The sequence below is a fragment of the Varanus komodoensis genome, unplaced genomic scaffold (genome assembly GCF_004798865.1).
Source record: "Varanus komodoensis strain SLA01 unplaced genomic scaffold, ASM479886v1 scaffold36, whole genome shotgun sequence".
In the NCBI taxonomy this organism is placed as follows: Eukaryota; Metazoa; Chordata; class Lepidosauria; order Squamata; family Varanidae; genus Varanus; species Varanus komodoensis.
Window position 1 is genome coordinate 10,097,952 of NW_025335873.1, and position 16,239 is coordinate 10,114,190.

At 54.6% G+C, this 16,239-nt stretch overlaps 3 protein-coding genes across 3 annotated transcripts; 1 reads left to right on the plus strand and 2 right to left on the minus strand.

The window, feature by feature from the left end:
* Nucleotides 1–126: 126 nt before the first annotated feature.
* SSNA1 (SS nuclear autoantigen 1) lies at nt 127–1,377 on the plus strand (the record flags this gene model as incomplete). The annotated part of the gene is made up of 2 exons (XM_044439752.1): nt 127–381; nt 1,151–1,377. Coding segments are annotated over 2 exons (357 nt in total), but the record flags the coding sequence as incomplete, so codon positions are not given.
* Nucleotides 1,378–2,436: 1,059 nt separating this feature from the next.
* Nucleotides 2,437–11,631, minus strand: TPRN (taperin). Its single transcript, XM_044440168.1, is given in 5 exon segments — nt 2,437–4,168; nt 4,548–4,675; nt 5,433–5,616; nt 9,783–11,382; nt 11,384–11,631. Coding segments are annotated over 5 exon segments (2,223 nt in total). The 3' UTR covers nt 2,437–4,105.
* A 3,612-nt stretch (nt 11,632–15,243) lies between these two features.
* On the minus strand, nt 15,244–16,203 carry TMEM203 (transmembrane protein 203). Its single transcript, XM_044439952.1, has one exon. It carries the CDS (start codon nt 16,151–16,153, stop codon nt 15,743–15,745), a length of 411 nt encoding a protein of 136 aa, XP_044295887.1. The 5' UTR covers nt 16,154–16,203; the 3' UTR covers nt 15,244–15,742.
* Between the last annotated feature and the right edge of the window lie 36 nt (nt 16,204–16,239).

Sequence of the window (16,239 nt, forward strand, 5' to 3'; positions counted from 1 at the left end):
CGGGCGGGCGGACGGACGGGAGGGCGGCGCGGCGGACGCTTCCGGGCGGGCCCCGGCGCCTTCCGCGGGGCTGCGGAGCGCCCGCCCGGGCCGAGCAGGGCCGGGCGGGCGGGGGAGCCTTCCGGGGGGCTCGGGCGCCTCTGCGGGCCCGGGCAACGCCGCGCTCGCGCTCCGCCCGCAGGCATCGAGGACCTGTGCGTCAAGAGGGACGAGCTGAGCAAGCAGATCCGGCTGGAGGAGGAGGAGAAGAACAAGCTGCAGAACGACATCCGCATCCTGACGGAGCGGCTGGCGCGCATCAACGAGAACCTGGCCCGCAAGATGGCCTCCCGCAACGAGTTCGACAAGACGATCGCCGAGACCGAGGCGGCCTACATGAAGGTGGGGCGCCCGGAGTGCGGCCGGGGCGCCCCGCGGGGCGCTTCCAGCTTTCCTAGCCCAGCTGTCCGTCCCCTGCTCACCGTTCATAGCCAGCCCGACAGCCTTGCTCCACCCTCTGGAACCCATCAGCCTTTCCCCCAGGCAGACAGTGGGGTTCCACTCTGGAGAGATGGGGCTGGGTGTGCAATACTGGTCTACACAGCCAAATAAGTCTGACCTAGGATAAGGCAGATCCCTGCATCCCTTCCGAAAGGTGGATGGAAAGGACTGGCTCATGATCGTTGAGCTTAAACACGTCCGGGTGCGACATATTTCTGAGGTGCTCAGAGAAACTTTATTACAGCAGTTATGTAAATACAGAAATAGGCAAAGTTTGCTGCTGAAATGTGGCGCTTGTATAATTACACAAATATGTGTATCAAAATCTGGCTTTTCTTTCAAAACAAAAACACCAAATCCCTACAGACTTTGGGAAGAAGCAAAATGGGGCGGAAAAGAGTGAGGCACAGAATTTTGGAATAGTCAAGTTGGAAGGGGGCCATGAAGGAGCTCGGGTCCAACCCGCTGCTGTTGCAGGACACCCAATTTACAGCATCCCAAGAAGAGTGAAAGAAGGAAGATTAAGCCCTGATACAGTCAGCTCCCTATGTGGGAGGGAGTTTTTGCAGTACCCAAGAAACAAAGAACAAAAGCTTAGGACCAGATTCATGTTCCAAAGTGATCTTTAAGCCAAATATCCAAATATTTATATATTTTTTCTACTTTCCAGATCTTGGAAAGCTCCCAGACACTGCTTAACGTTCTGAGGAAGGAAGCAGGAAATCTTGCCAAAGCCACAGATTCAAAAAACCCCACCACTAAAGATAACTGAATATTTTGGCTTCGTGGCCTTGGCATTGGTCTCCAAGGGGAGCCGCACCATCACCCGGGAGCTGTGCAGGTACTGCTTAATTGCAGGTAGAACAATGTATAATAAAAGCTTTTCTTTTTCTCAAAGCTTTGCTTTATTGAACATTTTTTTGGCTAGATTCCATTGAAATGACACAGTCATGACAATAATTCAGTGAACACCTCCTCTCACACAGCTAGAAAAGCTTTCTGTTCCTTAAGTATAAAGAGCGTATCTGTGGATGAGAAGACTCAGGCTATCTACATGATTTGAGCTCAATGGCAAAAGCAGTTTAGTCTCATGGGACCGGACTGTAGTGGATTCCCCGAACTATTACTACCTCTGAGGTGACCAGACGTCGCCGCCTCTGTTCCAGCTGCCCATCATTCTCCCCTATTTACCAGGGAATGGAATTCCTCGCAACGACCACATTGCCCGTTTCGGTGTAGTCTCTAGCTTATTATTTAAATGGCCATGCTTAGGATGCTACAGGCAGATGGGGGAAAGGCTGCGGTAGCAGCAGAGGAGCAGAGAAGGACCAGCGTGGCTCTTTAAGGTGCACGTCACACGCTGTGGGAGACACGCAGATGTGGAGAGAGGACAGTGGCAGTCGGAGCTACGCAAAGGGCTTCCGGCGGCAGGAGTTGGTGGCTGCACCAGAGCTAATGCTTCCATTGGACAGCACCAGGGACCTCAGCACGAAGCCCACACTCGGCCACTGGGGCTTCACACAATTTCAGTAAGGCGTCCGGTCATTCATGCTGTGGGCATAGAAAGGAGGGGGAAGCTGCACACAACATTCTTGATTAGGAGAGACCACGTATGCAACACATCCCCATCATTTCTTCTTTCTGCATTTTCATCCTGTCTGTCTTCGACAAGATGGGGTATATGGCCATCTTCTACATTCTTATCCTCACAACAACCCTGTGAGGTAGGTTAAGCCGAGAAGCAGTGAGTGGTCCAAAGCCACAGTTAGCTTCAGGGCTGAGCAGGGACTTGAACTCCTGACTCTCGCACGCTCTATGACTTCATCACAACAACGACAAATGAGTATTATGACAATCCTCCTGCGCTTTCCTGAATCAAGTTTGCATCCTGGATCCTGTCAAGCTGCTAAGCCTGTGCTTCTGTTGAACGAAAGAAAAACTCCCAGCAGACGGCAGTGAAGGAATCACGTGTGTTGTTTAATGAACTTTGGAAGCACAAAGCGATACCATTCAGGAGGGAAGGAGGAACAATAAGTTCAGTAGTTTGGCCCCTCCAGCCACAGCAGTCAACTGAGCACGTGATCTGGAACTCCAGCTCCCTCCGTTAATAAATGGTTGCCAAGTGCAAAATACATAACATTCTTTAATTCACCACAGTACGTTAATTCACCTTGATTTGACATATGAAAGGAAACTAACAAAAATAGGTTTTAGAGCAGAAATCTCAGTCCTTTAGGAACACAATGATCACAAAGGAGACATTTACATCCCCAGCAGCAACATCAACCTTATTACTGCTTCCGAAGCAGCACATGGGGGCTACAGATACAGTACTTAATCTTGCTTCCATGACAGCAGGAAAGGACTAGTCGGCCAGTAGAACAGCTATTGCAACACAATCCCCAAGAAGCCTAATCCTCTTTCAGGAGGCCAGGTCAGCTATTTCAGGAGAACATGGTAGCAAGGAGTCATAATTGGAATGTGGAGAGGAAGGACCTGAGAGTCGTGGGATTCCCTTCACCCTCCCAGAAACTAGGCTGACTTGGCCAGGAAATCTTGGCTCTGCGGCAGCCATCTTGCTTCCCATCAGCGGAAGTTGTACTTAGCACTTCCTCAGGAGCCCTGGCGTGGCAAGTTTATGTGCACAGCTGGTCGGCTGGAGCTTCAGCCATACACAGTGAGGAACTGTGCCGACCTGGCCAGGGGGGTGTTCTGCAGCAGGACTCGGCCTCAGGCAGCTGAAGGCCACCAGTCTGGCAGGCACTTGCCAGCCATTGCCGCATGGCCAGGCATCCCTTAAAGCTATTTCGAGTCACAGTGATCCCAGAATTTGAACAACGGCGAGTTGCTCAAAGCCACCTAGTTAGCTTTAGGGCCAAGCGGGGCCTCGAAGTCCTGTCCCCCAGCCCTTGCGTGCTCTATGGCTTCATCACAACAACGACCAATGAGTATTGCCACAGCCCTTCCCGTTACACATCAGTAGAAATCAGTGCACTTCTTGCAGGTCAAACGAAGTATCCCTGGTCAGCCCTGGAGGCACAGGGGGCGCCTCCCAGGTTTTATTCCTAAAGACGACAGAACAGTTTCTTCTATCTCTTTCCACTGCTTGCATCAGCTGACCAGAACAGGCAGTGTCATTCTTCATTCTCTGCGCAGTGAAAGAACCCAAAAGCGAGACTGGGGAGGCCTTTCGGAGCATCAGCTCCCCAAGGTGAATGCTAAGACTTGCACCGTCTTCACCGAGACTCGGCGCCGAGCTCATTGCTGAGCCCACTGAAACACGTCCAGCCAACGGGAGTTGCCCAGCCAAGCAGGAGGAGCAGCGGCAGCCAGTCTTTGGCAATACATTCCTGGTCGAGTCTCCTCTTGAACCGGTCCCTGACCACGGGGTTTGCACTCGAAGCCGAGTCATGAGAAGAAACCATGAAGGCCACAGGTTAAAGAAAATCGAGCTGCCTCACAGCAAGGGATGCTCCGGCATCCAGTGTAAATGCAGGGTCCTTTCCATGGTGTCTCAGCACCTGAGAAGGGGAAAGAGGCTCGGCCTGGTCTCCCACACGGCTCCTCTGCAGACACCACGAGGCACTGAAGTGGTCTCCTCTCAGCGCCAGCTCAGAAGGAGAGGTTAGAAGTAAAGCGCCGGTTCACTACTGAAGTCGGAGAGGCTGCTCTTGTCTGCTGGGGTGAGCTGTGAGGAAACAAACACAAGGGATCGCACCCACGCCGTTCTCCTTCCGGAGGAGGGGATGCAAGGAAAGGTGGGGGGGGCGGCATTGGCACAGCACCAGGTCTCCATCTGTGAGGCACGGCCATTCAGAAGAGGACGGAAGCCAACAGAACCTGCCCCTTCAAGGAATGCCTGTAAGAGCCTCATTTTCTTCCTAAAAGCTCAGCAACTTCCATGTTGCCTGTGATCTTGGCTCCTTTGGAAGAGGCAGCATGGAGTTCATCTTGCCATACCTTTAAAAGGTACATGTGTGGTCCCGTCCTCTCCCTCCCCTGCAGCCAAAAAGAAAGCAAGAAAGGAGCACAGCAGTGCAAAACACGCACACACACACAAGTCATACCATGACCTGGTTGCCCGGTAGGTCAGCATTCTGTGGAAAGGCTCCTGTGCTTGTGGGCAGCTCCTGGTATTGCTGCTCGTGCCACAGGCTGACTTCTCCAGAGTGCTTTGGAGTGTAGCTTGATAAACCTACACAGGGAATATAAAAAGCCTAAGTCTGAATGGGAATGACTAGCTGTAAAGAGAAGTGAAAGACGGGCCTGGGACAGCAGAGGGGCCAACCTTCCTACGGCGTGGCTTGCCAGAGCCCGGAACAAGGGAAGCAGCTCGACAACTCCAGCAAGCGGACCTGGCAAGCGTCTCGCCTCCTGTTTCCTACAATCAGCTGACAGCCCCGAGTGGTGTGCCTGGACTCCGCATGTTTCACCCACGTTACGACAGAGCGAACAGACACTCGGGGCCTGCCGTAGCGACCATCCTGCAAGCCTCGAAAAGCAGGTCCAATTTATTCGAAGAATCACAAACAGACTTAGAGCCGACACTTGCGACTGCCCTCCGGCTGCATCCTCATAACCGCAACCTTGCGTGCTGGATCGGGCCGGCTCCGATATTCTACTGCTGATCTAATCGCTCGTGCATGCATGACCAGACAGCAGCAGTACAGCAGGGCAGGAAGAAGCGCTGCTCAAAGCAAAATAAAGGCCAACAGATGCCCCTGGCCCTATTTCTAGGTTTTGCTCCTGCTTTTGAAGACCACAAGGCCCGTTTCCTGAACTGAAAGACCAGCGCTGCAGCCACGTGGCCTGCGCGCCACCCCAAGGATCATGTGTGGCACCTGGCAGTGTGCCAGTCGCGTCAGCCAACCGCAGCGCAGGAAGCCGCGTCACGAGAGGGGATGGAATACCAGATGGCCCCCTCAGCAAGCCCAGTGGCCCCGCAGGCTCACCTGAGTTGGTTGAATGCACGGTACTGCTTGAGAGAGGAGTGAACAAGGCCGGAGTCTCATCCACCTCTGTGGCATATTCATCCTCTTCCTCCTCTTCCTCTTCCTCCTCCTCCTCCACCAAGGAGCTCTCTGATGGATATTCAAACATTGTCTGCAGGCTGGTCTCGTTGAAAGAAATCTTCATCTGAAACAAATAGGAGCAGTGACTAGAAGCTACTCGCAGCTCTACGTGAGCTTTGGTAGAGCCGGATTTCTTCTAGTTCACTTCATTCAAAGAAAATCCAGCGGCAAATCTGAAAACCACCTGAGGTCCCTCCCTCCCTTTTCCCTCAGCAGCACAAACTGGTTTGACTTGAGGACATTTCAGAATGATGCTGGAGGTATCGCAAGAGGCCAGGTTACAACTGCAAATATGTTAGAAGGGACCTTTCGCTGAGCTTCCAGTCCTAGGCTCACCCCGGGTCAGAGATGTCGTGATGGCACCTGGCCACCAGAGCAGAGTTAACATGAGCAGTCAGATACGTGCTGGCCGAGCCCAGTGCCTGCAATCCAAGACTGAAAGGTCATTTCTGCACTTACTGGTTTTCATAAAAATAAAGTTTCTTATTCTGTGATACAGCACTCACTTCTCATCTATATAGTGTATATGCATACACTACCAGTTACATTTTCTGTGCTTTCAAGGAAAGGCCACGCCTTTAGGGAAAAAAAGAAGTACAGGTGAATGATCAAAATTGATCATGCAAAAGAGTGACTCATGGAAGCAGATTAAAGGTATTTAAAATACTTGTAAGTCACCTTGCCCCTTTACACCCTAGGTATATGTGGATGAGCAAACAGCCAAGGTCCAGCACTGCATCCAAATGCAGAATTGTGGGTTGCTGTGAACAACCCGGGCCTGTAGCGCAAGAAAAAGCCAGGCATCCCCCTAAATGGTCCAGTCCAGCAGGTCAGCCAGCAACCAGCACACCTGTGCCTGCTCCCTGCCGGGACACCCAAACCAGGTCCATATCTGCTTCCAGGTTCCACTGAAACCAAGCTCTTGCCTATACCAGGCCAAACTGCACCCACTTGCATTTCTCTGGGAAACCTATTTTGCAAGCAAAAGTGCTTGGAAAGAAGTGGATCGCTGACATTTGGAAGTATTTCATTCATGCTGAGACAAAAGTAATCCTTTGAGAGGTTTATGCAAGAAACCCTCAAGGACAGGGCAGGGCAGATCTTCCACAGGAGCTCTTCCTTTGGCAAAGGGGTGGGCAACCACAGACCCAGGATCCCAGCGTGAGGCTCCAGGGCTCCCCAGACAGCTGAGCCCCCTTCCCCTTTCCCTGGCCCTATGCCCTTTCCCCCAAACACCAATCGTGTGGTGCCTTCCCGGCTTTTCGGCTGTTTTTTCACCACTCAAAAGGTGAAGTGTCTCACTCAAACCTTAGTCACTGGCAGTAAGAGCTTCAGCTATAACAGGCCAATATTTTTGTATCTTGTTTAAACGTTTCTCCTCTTTCGCCTTATCCTCGCCACTAGCTTCTGCAAAACTGAATCCCGTATACAAGTTGAAAATGTTTCCCCACCAGTCTTCTAGCAGGAACGAGCCAGAGATGGATCAAGTCTACTGTTAGCACCTTTCCCTTACTCACAGCCACCTGAACGGTCAGGCCAGGAGCCAGGAGCACACAGCTTTGGCACCACCTGAACATAACAGCGGACAATGGCGATTCAGTCCTACATTCCCCTCCTCCTTTTCACAGCATGAAACATAAATAACGTCAACCAGGAAAGAGGGAAATCCTTGAGTGCAGCAAGGGGGGGGGGGGAAGCACGTGAGTGGCTGTATACGCCACCTGACTAAAAAGAAAAATTAGATAAAAGCAAGCCTTACAACCTGCTGGACCAGGACACCAGTCCTCAAGGCACTCACACTAGAAACGCCAGTGCACCAAAAGAAATTTAAAAAAATAAAAAGCATTGCCAGCTTAGCAATGGAACACCAATGCTTCACACACAACTTTGGCCATAAGGTGCACATACACCAAGGGAGATAATCCACATTTCTCTTCCTCCAGCCCAAACTACAGCATGGATTACTTGCCATTCTCACGTTTCCATCAGTATTTCTGCAAGCGATACACCTCTGATCACTTGATATTCTCATTTTTCCATCACTATTCCTGCTACACACCTTTGTGGTCAGATACAGCATTCGGCAAGAATGTAACAATTAAATGGTTCGGAGGAAACACGTTCTACTAGGTTCAGCATGAGAACGTTTTTTCCAAAAAGCAAACACGCCTTCCTGTTACTGCAAAGCACACCCACCGCCTGGCACTGTCGCTTCTTACTGGATAAGAACAATAAAACTATCAGACTGGATCTGGGTCAACCTCTAAGCAGATGTAATCTTCCAGAACTAGGGCCAGTGTGAGAGAGGACTAAGCCCGTAATTTTTGCTCAGCATAGTCTTCACAGACATGCTTGTGTTTTTCCAGCCACGACTGCTGGAATGTCACTACCTTGCTGGTCCCACGTGGAAAGCACAAAAGATACAACCTGAAATCTACTCACAGTTGTTTGGACTCCAATCGGAACACCAAACACCAGGATGAACAAAGCATCCTATTTTCTCCCTCCTCCTCCTCCTCACTCCCAGAAACCCCTACCAAAGACTCAAGGGATCTAGAGTAGCGGAAATGGGAGCCTTCATTTAACTAGGCCAGGAAGCCATCCGAAGACCACTCTCTCTCGTCAATGCCAGTTCCCATTGTTCCAGCTACTAGAGTTACTTCTCCGAAAAGGTCACAGCCTAGCTCTGTTTTTGCAAGGTGCACACCCTTACCCCTTTTATTGAAGAAAATAGGGACAAGAATGGCAAACAAGTATTCCGGTTTTGTGGTTTGTAAAATTTGTTCGAGTTTGTTCTAGGATACTTTGGGCTCAAAGAGATATGGTTTGTCAGCCCAAATTGCTTAGGCTACATTTTCAACACGACCCACCAGCTGCTGGCAGTTCTTCCAGAAATTCTTTGCACAATCCCATGGAAACCAGTCTTTTCTTCCTCACTCCGAGTGAAGGCAGATTCCCTGGTAATTTGCGCCACATTTCAAAACCCCGACGACCCAGTAGCTTGCATCCCCCACAATGATCCGTACCAAAACCATCCAAACCCCACCCTGCTCAGCAATAAGACTTTTCTGCGAACAACAACGCTCCATTGCCAGCCTGTCCATTCTTGTTTCTAGCATGCTGTCAAAGCTGTGCTGCCTCGTGCCTGCAGCCACAAGGAATGTCAACCGCTGAAGAGGTCTGGCACGCTCTGAAAAAATCTTAAACCCACTTCCGGGCAACCCTACAACAGATGAGGCAGGTATCTCTCCTAGAATCCTAGGCCTTCTATACACAGCCTGAGCATGTGGAAAACTTGGGAGATTCTACCAGCTCCTAGTGAAAGACAAAACCAGTGGGCTCTGCAGTGTTAGGATTAACAGTGCGGGACGAGGAGGCACGCCTGGTGTAACCATGTAGTAATTGCGGGTGGGTTGCTGAAGCACCCAACACCCCGTCAGCTTGGTGCGCACCAAGCAGCGATGCTGGAAGACTCGTGTACTTCAGGAGAAAGTCTTTGGCTTACCAGTGTACGTGGGTTGTCAGCAGGTCCTGAGAGGTGCATTGTGGACTCTGGGGTTAGCACGGGGAAAAAATTACTTTATTACAGCACCACCATCTGAGTTCAACATAAATACAGACTCTCACTGGTTCTTCCCATGGCCTATTTTTTGGGAGGCCAACACTCAGCCGCCATATTCAAAAGTCTGCTTTTCAGAGCAAACCTCCAAAGGAAGCAGCACTGACCGCATGAATTAAACTTCTGAGCGTACAGGCATCTCTTGGAGCCAGCTCCAAGTGCCAGAACGCCGTGTTGGCTGAACGCTGCAAGGCAGGGCTGAAGTACCGGAAGTGTCCTGGGACGAGGAAGGCCCGCACTCCTGCAGGACACTTCCAAGTCGGCTGTGCTGAACTTTCATCAACTTCCAGTTAGCCAGAGGGGACCAGTGTGGGCTGGAGAAAGCCTGGTCAGCTAACTCTTAACCCACCTAAGGCATGCCCTGGAACAACAGTGGACTACAAGGAGAACACGGTGTTCACTGAGCACTCCTGGCAGGTTAATCCATAAGCATGAAATGTTCTGACCAGCAGAGTCTGAGAGGGCTTGAAGTAGATCATTTACAGGGAACACAGCCATTCTTTTGGATTTGTCGCTCTTGGTCAGGTGCCTGAACAGGTGCGAAGGGTGTGTTATCAGGAAAAACGGCTCATGGCCACTACCGCCTGGCAAAGCGTAAGCGAGCCTGTTACCTTTTTACGCCGGGAATCCGATTTGCTCATGCACGATTTATCCAACGAGAGGTAGCCCCCGATCACCTCGATCTCGTTCACGGTGGGGTAGCGCTTTTTCAGCAGCTGAGCTGGGTCCTTGCGGGGCACATCATTCCTGGCTTTCAAGAAGCTTTCTTCCTCCTCCTCCTCCTCCTCCTCCTCCTGCAACGAAGCCCTGCTGAAGGTCTCCAATCCATTCCTGGGGGGCTTCTGTTTCGGCACTACAGTAAAGGTGTTACTATCTTTCTGAGAGAAGGTGGCAAAGCCGGCGAGGTGGGGCCTATAGGTGGGCACAGCAGAATCCTCCATATCAGGGGACAAGGGACTTTCCTGGGGCACATCAAAGCCCTCCAGCCTTGGACTCAGGACTTTCAAGGGGGGCAAGTGGCCGGAGCCCAGCTCCCCCAAGTCCTCATCGATGTAAGTTACAGGCACCAAGGCCTCCAGCGGCTTCTCGGGACCAGCGGGCAGGGCCCCTCCTGGCAACGGCGAGGGGGTTTCTGCAGGCTCGGGTGCGTCTCTTCTCTGCCGGGGCACAAAGAGAAAAGAGTTGCGGGAGTTGAGGCGCAGGCTGGCCAGCGCCTGGGCTTGGAGATCGTGAGCAGGGATGGCGGCCAGGTCTGGCAGGGGCGCCGAGTAGATCTCAAAGGAGCAGCTGGAGTTCAAGAGCCGTGGCGTGGGCCGGGCCGAGCCGGTGGCGGCACCGCTCTCCGGGCTGGCACTGGATGGTGCGGCTTCAACGGCTCCCTCGGGCTTTGGCTTCCACGAGTTGGCGTGCGTTGGAGAGGGCGCTGCTGTGGCACATGGCACGGGCTGGAGGACGGGGGCTGCCGCCTGGGGACCGGGCTCCGCGGGCAGCAGCGCAGGCAGCCCAGCCCCCTCCTCCTCCGGGCCCGTGGGCCCATTGCTCAGCGCAGGCCTGGCAGCAGCGGGCGCAGACGCGGCGGGGCTCGGGGGGCGGTGGCCCCGCGGGTTCACCACGAACGAATTGGAGCCGATCTTCTGCACAAAGTGCTTGGGGCCGGGCTGCAGGCTGCGCCAGGAACCCGGGTGGGCGGCGGCCGGGGACAGCGGCGCCGGGGCCACCACCGGCTCCTCCTCCTCCGCCGCCCCGCAGGCGTTTGGCACCGCTGGCTCCGGGCGCGGGACGTCGCCGCCGCCCCGCCACTTCGCTCGGGGCGGGTGGGCGCCGGGCGGCCGCTGATCGAACTTCTGCAGCAGGCGGCTGACTCGGCCGGGCTCGGACTGCGCGGGGGCGACCGGCCCGGGCCCGGAGGGTGACCGGGGCGGGGCCGGCTCGTAGACGACGACCTCGGCGGCTCGGACCTCAGTGACCGCGGCGCCGCCCCGGGCGGAGAGGGGCCGCGGCGCCGGGCCCCGGGCGGGAGGGGGGCGCGCGGCCGGCGGGGTCTCGGGCGCCCCCTTCGGCGGCCTGGCGGTGGCCTCGCGGGACTCGATGATGAGGATGTTGTCGGCGCGGATGGTGCGGATGCCGGGCATGGAGCCGTAGAGCTCGAGCAGGTGCGCCAGGGCCGGCGGCTCCGGCGAGGCCGGGGGGGGGGCCGGCGGCGGCCTCGGGAGGCGGCAGCGGAGGCGGGAGGCGCCGCCGCCGCCGCCTGCGCTCGCTCTCCAGCCGCATGAAGAGGTTCTCCCGCAGGGGCCCCAGGCTCTCGGCCACCACCAGCCGCTCGCCCGGAGCTGACCCGTCCCTGGGCGCCGCCGCCGCCACGGGCCCCGCCGGCGGGAGCGGACCGAGCTCCACGCCGGCCGCCAGCTTGGCCCGCTTGCGCTCCAGGATGGCCCGCTTCCAGGCCGGCAGCGCCGCCATCCCCGCGGCCGGGCTCGGGCAGCTCATGGCGACGCGTGCGGAGAGGCGGCCGCCGGCGCGAGCGAGCAAGCGAGCGCCCCGGCCGGCCCCCGCCTCGGTGTGGGGGCCCGCCTTCCCAGCAGAGCCCGGACGAGCGGCGGCCCCGCCCACGGGGCAGGGCCTCCGCCCGGAGACGCCCACTTGTCGAAGGCACCGTGCGAGTCGCGGCTCAGCGGAGGGGCTGATTGGACAGAGGTCCCGCGCGCTCGCCTCGCGGCGGGGAGAGGCGACTTCGGGGGGCCGTCCCGCGACCTCGCGGGACATGGCCATTGGACACGGCGCTCTGCCTCGTCCGCGGCGGCGGCGCTGCTCATTGGGCTGCAGGTGCGCGGCCCCGCCCTCTCCCGCATGGCTGGCTCCCATGGGCGGCGAGCGCCGCCCGGAAGCTTCCCATTGGGGAGCTCTCCGGCGGCCGCCTCTGGTAACGGCGAAGCTCATTGGCCGCCGGACGTGCCGAGAAATGCGCCTGCGCGGGGCCGCCTCGCGGGCGGAGGCCGCCGTAAGAGCGGCTCGGGGGACATCCGACCGAGCTGCGCCGCGCCCGGGCCGTCACCGAGCTACCGGGGCTCCCTCCGGCTTCGCCGCCTTCCTTCGCTCCGTCCTGACTGGAGCCTCCGTTCACAGTGTACTCCTCTTCCTCAGGCTGGGGACCCCAGGGGGCCGTTTTCGACCTGGGAGTGCCTCTGAGCGTGTGCAGAGCCCTCCACGCAGCAGTCGCGCTTCCCGCTGCGGCGCGTTCAGCTTCAGACCCGCTCCCGCAGCGCCTGGTTTGCACAGCAAGCAGCCCAGGCCCTCCCAGGAAGCCATGGAGGTGGGCGGCGGGGGGGGGGCACGGGCGGCTGGGCTGCCGAAGACACCGCCCCCGGTGCTGGCTGTGCGTGTTCTTGCGGCCGTGGCCCATCGAGGCGTCGCCAGCTTGTGGCGACTGCCTGAATGAAAGCCCTCGAGCGAGTGACCTGTTCGGCTTGTCTGGTGGGCTTCCTCGGCAATATGCCTCTGATCGCAAGGGCGCACTGTTTCCAATTGCATCTGCATCTCGTGCTACGTCCTGGGCAAAAGGGTTAAATCCAGCATTGCCTCCCCCCCCCCCCCCCCCGGTTGATTTTATGGCACATCCATCCAGTTTGATCTCTGTAGCAACCTGTACCATGCACTCCTCCCCTGCGCGTGGAGGTGGCGGAAGTCACCTATTGCTGCAGCACTTCCTTGTTTGGAGGCCTCCTGGATTTTGTTTTCCTTTTCCAGATCTCCTTCCTCATGCTTTCCTAGGGGACAACACTGTGTCCCTAGAACTAAGTTCGTTTGGTGGCAGAGTCACATAAAAATGAGTCACATAAAAATCCCGACTTTCATCAGCCAAGAGGAGATATGAGAGAGAGTCTCCCACGTAATGGCTGATCTTTGAGCCCGTTCTTTCCCTGACGGAGCCACTCCCAGATACACTCCTGTGTTCAAACAAAGCAGTTTCACTTGAGAAATGAGTTGGGTTAAACCCAGTAAATAAACAAAGGCTTCTGCACTTTCCTCTTAACACGCTTCCTGCTCTTGCCTTTCGGGTCAGTTTCAAAGGTTGGAGACACATTTTTTAGAACCATGTCCATTCCATAACACCTTCGTGAACTTAAAAACAGTCTAACATTCAGCTAGTTCAGCCTTGTACACAAGCCCACAAAAGCTGCTAGTGTGCCTGAAACTAGCAGCCTGTATATCCATGGCTGTAGAAAAGAAGCCGCTGCCTTCTCCATGATCGGCTTGTTTGTTTTTTTAAATGGCCAACCACCCAATGGTCTGGCAGAGGAGTGTTTGCAAGGTACTGTTTGGATGCATGGATATTCCAGCCCTGGAATAATTTCTTCCTGGCATTGTTTAATCACTGGTTCAGTTCCAAGATTGGGATTTCCCCCACTTTTGGAAATGATGTGTTTTTAATTGCTCAGTAGTCACTTTCACTGTAAGCTCCATTTAAGGTCATCTTTTTGACATTTGCAGAGGCTGTTGAAAACAATTGCTCCACACCCTTTTTGTAGCCCTAGGAGGGATTACGAATACCACCTGAGAATCTCCCCCTGCCCGCCCATGTCTTTTGTCATCACACTGGACTTGGTAACATTCTTTCTCTGGAACTTGTTTACTAAACCACTGGGCCCCTTTTTCCACACCACTAAAATCACTCAAGCCCACACACCTCAAATCACGTAACTCTTGCTGAAATCCCTCAGTTTGCTGGCTGACAGGGTTATAACAAGAAAAACCAGAGAGTAGGTATGCCGGTGGTGTACAAACAAAAGAACATTTACATCTGTTCAGACATACAGGAAATATGTGCAGCATGTGGGTAGCTCCTGAATGGGCTACCAAGATGAAGCCACCACGCTTTTATAACCTACCAGTTACATACACAATATGGGGGAGGGTGGGAGGTCACTAGGCAGTTTGCTGGAGGCGAAACAGAGTAAAACAATCGGGTTGAATGAATTAAGACAAAAAGAAGAATCTCCGGGACAGGTACCTGAGCATGTCTCGGGTGTACATGAGGAACGAGACTTGCAGCATGGATTCCAGATCAGATGAGAATCCCACCTTAAGTCTAAAGGGGCTCTTGTGGTGTCACGTTTTTAGCAGCCATATTACGGCAGCGCTTTCACTCATTTTGTCCTAACAGTTATAACATGCTCCCTGGAGCAGGGCAAACATCTGAATTCCAAAGCTTCCCTGGTATCTCCTGCTCACTGAACTTGATTGGGGAGTCTCTCCCGCCTGCTTATTATATTTGTGTCCAAGTCAAACTCTTAGGAGTTTGCCTCATATAGTTTTTATTGACAATATTGATCCTGGTAACAAGACAACCCACAAGACACTAAACACTGGAGCACCTCTAGGTATTTTTATCAAAAAAAAAGTTAACAGCTAGCTTTAATGTTCATATTAATTGCCCATTTTGTTGTGATTTTTACTATTTAATGTCTTTATTGTATGGGCTTCTTTCTCTTGTTTTAATGTGTTATTTTTAAATAATGTAAGCTGCCCAGGAGCTCCATTAGGAGAAGGTGGTAGCATATAAATTCCAAAATACATACACTAAATACCTGTAGGTTTTCCTTGCCCTGACTTTCCGTTTGTCACAGGGTTTCTACACCCAGTCCTGCCGTGGCTTACAAACTATTCTCTGAGCTAAGTGCCGTGTGATTCTTCTGTCCTCCCTGCTCTTGAAAGCTGACCCACAAACCGTTCCCCCACCAGGCAAGTTATTGGCTCTAAGGCTGACCTATTGCAGCTTTCTTCTCCTCCGAAAAGCCCACAAACAGAACAGGTAAGCAACACCCCTCTCCTGCTGTTGGCTTCCTCCCATCCCTGCAACTGGCACTGCATGGCATACAGCTGCGGAGCTTGAAGACCTACCTAGTTATCCTCACTAAGAAGTCATCATAGCTAATAGGAAGGCCTCTCTTTCATGCCTGTCTCTGATCTCCTTTCAAGGTCCTCCCTTAGGTACTGGCCATCATCACAGCTTGAGGCAGAATTGACATAAATATGACCTGACATAAGTCATATTCTGGTTTGCATGAAGCAGTATGCATAAGCCAAATAGTTTTTATTCTTAAATAACAGTCTTTGTCAGACCTTATTCAGGTCTGAAGGTAACATCACAGAGATGAGGCTTCAAGTCCAGCAGCAACAGCTGCATAAAGAGTTACACACAGGCCAGTTTTGTTTGGTCTACAAGTAAAAGACCGTTTGGCCCATCCAGATGCTGCATCACCACCTCCACAATGTGTTCCGCCAAATCTTCACAGCCTAGATGAAAGAAGATTCCTTCCGTCCGTGCCTCACCCTGGAACATCTAAAGCAGTCAGCCCAGCAATGGTCCAGCACAGTGCAGCCGAACAGTGCCCTGGAACACCTGCACTGCCACGGCAGACACGAGAGAGGCTGTTGCCCGTGAAGTGAAGTGCCACAAAGCCATCGCTCCCTCCGACCGGCAGCCTGGTCCACGAAGCAGCCGGCATGTTGGGACTCCTGCCGACAGCCCCGGGGGCCCCCGTCACGCCGACCCACCCGCGCCGCCGGCCCGCTAGTTGACGCGGCAAGCGCGGATCATGAGCAGCTGCAGGAGGATGAAGACGGGCGACATGATGAGGCCGTACCACAGCTCGTCGCTCTGCTGGCCCAGCTTCTGGCACAGCAGCATCTCGAAGACGAATTTGAGGCTGAGCAAGGTCAGGATCCAGAAGAGGCGCAGCACGGCCAGGCGCTTCTCGCCGTCCTGGAAGAGGCGCACCGAGACGATGGTAGTGAAGTAGGTGCTCAGCCCGTCGGCGGCGAAGAACGGGCCGAAGACGCCCCACCAGCTCAGCGCCGGCGCGCCGCCGTCCGCCTTCAGCACCAGCAGCACCGAGGCGGCCAGCAGCGCCAGCGCCTGCAGCAGCAGCTCGAACGGCGCGAAGCCCAGCCACTGCACCAGCTCCCGCAGCGAGAACAGCATCGCGGCGGCGGCCCCGGCCCGGCCAGCGGCCCTGCCCTGCCCTGCCCTGCCGCCGCGGCTCCGCCGGGCCCTCCGCAGCTCTCCGA